We start from the raw sequence: 2,348 nt of genomic DNA, 5'->3' as shown, positions 1-2,348 counted from the left end.
ACTTGACTCAGAAGAGAGACTTGGCCTAGAACTTGGCGGCCAGCTGCCCGCCACGCTCGTCACTCAGCCACCCACGCCCCCATTCACCCGCACTGCGCCGTTATGTCTGATTGACATCTTAGCTAGCCAATGACCTTTCAGACTTCGAAAGCACCTGCCTCCAAGAGTTAGGCGGGACGAGTAGGTGGAATGACAAACATGTAGACCAATAATGAAGAGATTTGGGTTGCTATGGCCTCATTAACCAATGAGGGAAAGGAATAATTTCCAAAGGACGTATCAAGCAGCCAACGGCCGGCGTTGCTGCAGGGGTCTCGTGGCTTCCGTTCCAGGAGGGCGGGGCGGCATTCCAAACGGAAGGTGGTTGTTGTCGGTGCCCAAGCTGGTTTGAAACTGGGGGTCGGGCTCCGAGGACGTCGTTTGTTGCTGAGGCTCCACTTGTGGGCTAGGCCGTTCTTGCCCGCCCCCCGACTCCTCCTCCCTGCGGACTCCTTGGTCCTAGGCCCGGCTCCCCGCCTGATTCGCGCCCAGCCTGCTGCAGCTCTCGCCAGCTCTGCGGCCCAGCTGCCACCATGTCTCTGCACGGCAAACGGAAGGAGATTTACAAGTATGAAGCGCCCTGGACCGTCTACGCCATGAACTGGAGCGTGCGGCCCGACAAACGCTTTCGCCTGGCGCTGGGCAGCTTCGTGGAGGAGTACAACAACAAGGTGGGCCGCACGGGGGCTCCGAACGGAGCTGGCCGGGAGCGAGTCCCGGGGAACATCCGGAACCCTCCGTCTCTCTATGTGGCTCCATTCGCTGCCTCCTTTAGTCCTGACAGCGTTTCTGTGTTGTGGGGAAACCGAGGCACGGAGTTGTGATTTGCCTGAGGCAGACAGGTATTTCGTAGTGGTAACGGGTCCCAAAGCTTAGGCCGTCTGTCTTGCCTGTTCCCCTTCCCTCCCTTCTCCAAGTCTTATCGCAGTGCTTTGGGGTGGGGGTGGATGCTGTGAAGGAAAATTCAGGTTCTCTACGATTTGTGAGAGGGTTAGTGATCGTGCACTCTTGGTCATTAAGAGGTTAGTGCTGTTTATTGTACGGGTTTCGTTGTCCACTCCTCCCCACCACTCCCCACCCCCACGTAAGGCGGGGGATACTAAGCCCTGCTCCCAGGATTGGTCATTGCTGTTGCTCTCTGACGTCCATCCTCTCCAAAGCAATTTGTTCGTGGAGATCTTGGTCGATGGCACGATCCTGTCATTGTTTCTAAATAGAGAAAGATGACTTTGGGCCTAATCTTTTCTTGGTTGCCTTCATGTGGATTTACAACTTTGAAGAGCAAATCTTGCTGGGTATATTATCAACTTGAGAATCTTTCATCTAAGCACTGGTAGAAAGGGGAAAGCCTTTTAGCTGGTAGTGTGGATTAAATGTAGTTTTGAAAGTTGTTGGGAAGAATTTTCTTTCATTTCTCTCTTTCATTTCTTTCATTTCTCTCTCTTTCATTTCCTCTCTTAGAGGAAAAGTTGTGAGTGATTGTGATCAGAGCAATTAAAAGCTTTGGCTAATAGTATTTAAAACCAGTACTCCTGCTTGCTACCTGAGCAGCAGATTTAAGAAGAAATCTGTAGATGGTGACAAGTGTGGTCCTGAGATTAAAAAACAAAACAGGTGGATCTAAGGTGGGCTCTGGTTTTGGTCCATGACTAACTGTGAGATATTGGATGGGCCAGTTAACCTGTATCTGACTCATAGTTTGCTATAGGAAAGGGGTTTTGTTTTACATACGAAGTTCCAATAAAAAAAAACACTTGAGAGGCGGGGAAGGTGGCTTATTGGTAGAGTGCTCGCCTTGCATGCATGAGGCCCTGGGTTCCACTCTTCAGTACCACATACACTGAAAAAGCCAGAAGTGGCGCCGTGGCTCAAGTGATAGAGCGCTAACCTTGAGCAAAAATAGCTCAGGGACAGTGCCCAGGACTTGAGTTCAAGCCCCTGGACTGGCAGGAAAAAGACCAAAAACAAAAACAAAAAATACTTGAATATTTTAAATTAGTAATGTTTCAGGAACATATCTGCTTCTGACTTCTTTGTGTCCCTTTGAGAGATGGATAAAGAGGATGAACTCTCATTGCCCAGACATTTCACATATACAAGCAGTTTACAGACAAATCCCATGCCAGCTGATCCACCCTTCTTTAAGTAAGACCTAACTTTATTTCTTTTCACTGGTGCTTGTTTCTCCCATAGCCAAACTAGGAATAGAGTTCAAGGTCCTGATGTGGTGGACACTGTGTTAGTAAGATTAAGACCATGGAGAACTATCATTTATTTTTTTTTGTTTTGTTTTTGTTTTTTTTTTTTGG

The 2,348-nt window shown here is 48.9% G+C and overlaps 1 protein-coding gene across 2 annotated transcripts in view; it reads left to right on the top strand.

Annotated features, from left to right (window-relative positions):
* Window positions 1-318: 318 nt before the first annotated feature.
* Dcaf7 (DDB1 and CUL4 associated factor 7) overlaps window positions 319-2,348 on the top strand; it is a 26,854-nt gene continuing 24,824 nt past the window's right edge. Inside the window, exon 1 of one of the 2 annotated variants that reach the window (XM_013033270.1) lies at window positions 319-710. In XM_013033270.1, the coding sequence (XP_012888724.1) occupies window positions 573-710 (138 nt within the window). In that variant the 5' untranslated portion in view covers window positions 319-572. The remainder of the gene's footprint in view (window positions 711-2,348) is intronic. The other variant, XM_013033272.1, reaches the window with a different exon arrangement.

This window comes from Dipodomys ordii, unplaced genomic scaffold (genome assembly GCF_000151885.1).
Source record: "Dipodomys ordii isolate 6190 unplaced genomic scaffold, Dord_2.0 Scaffold165, whole genome shotgun sequence".
Lineage (NCBI taxonomy): Eukaryota > Metazoa > Chordata > Mammalia > Rodentia > Heteromyidae > Dipodomys > Dipodomys ordii.
The sequence above is the reverse complement of the archived record's forward strand: the minus strand, read 5'-3'. Positions and strand labels throughout refer to the sequence as shown.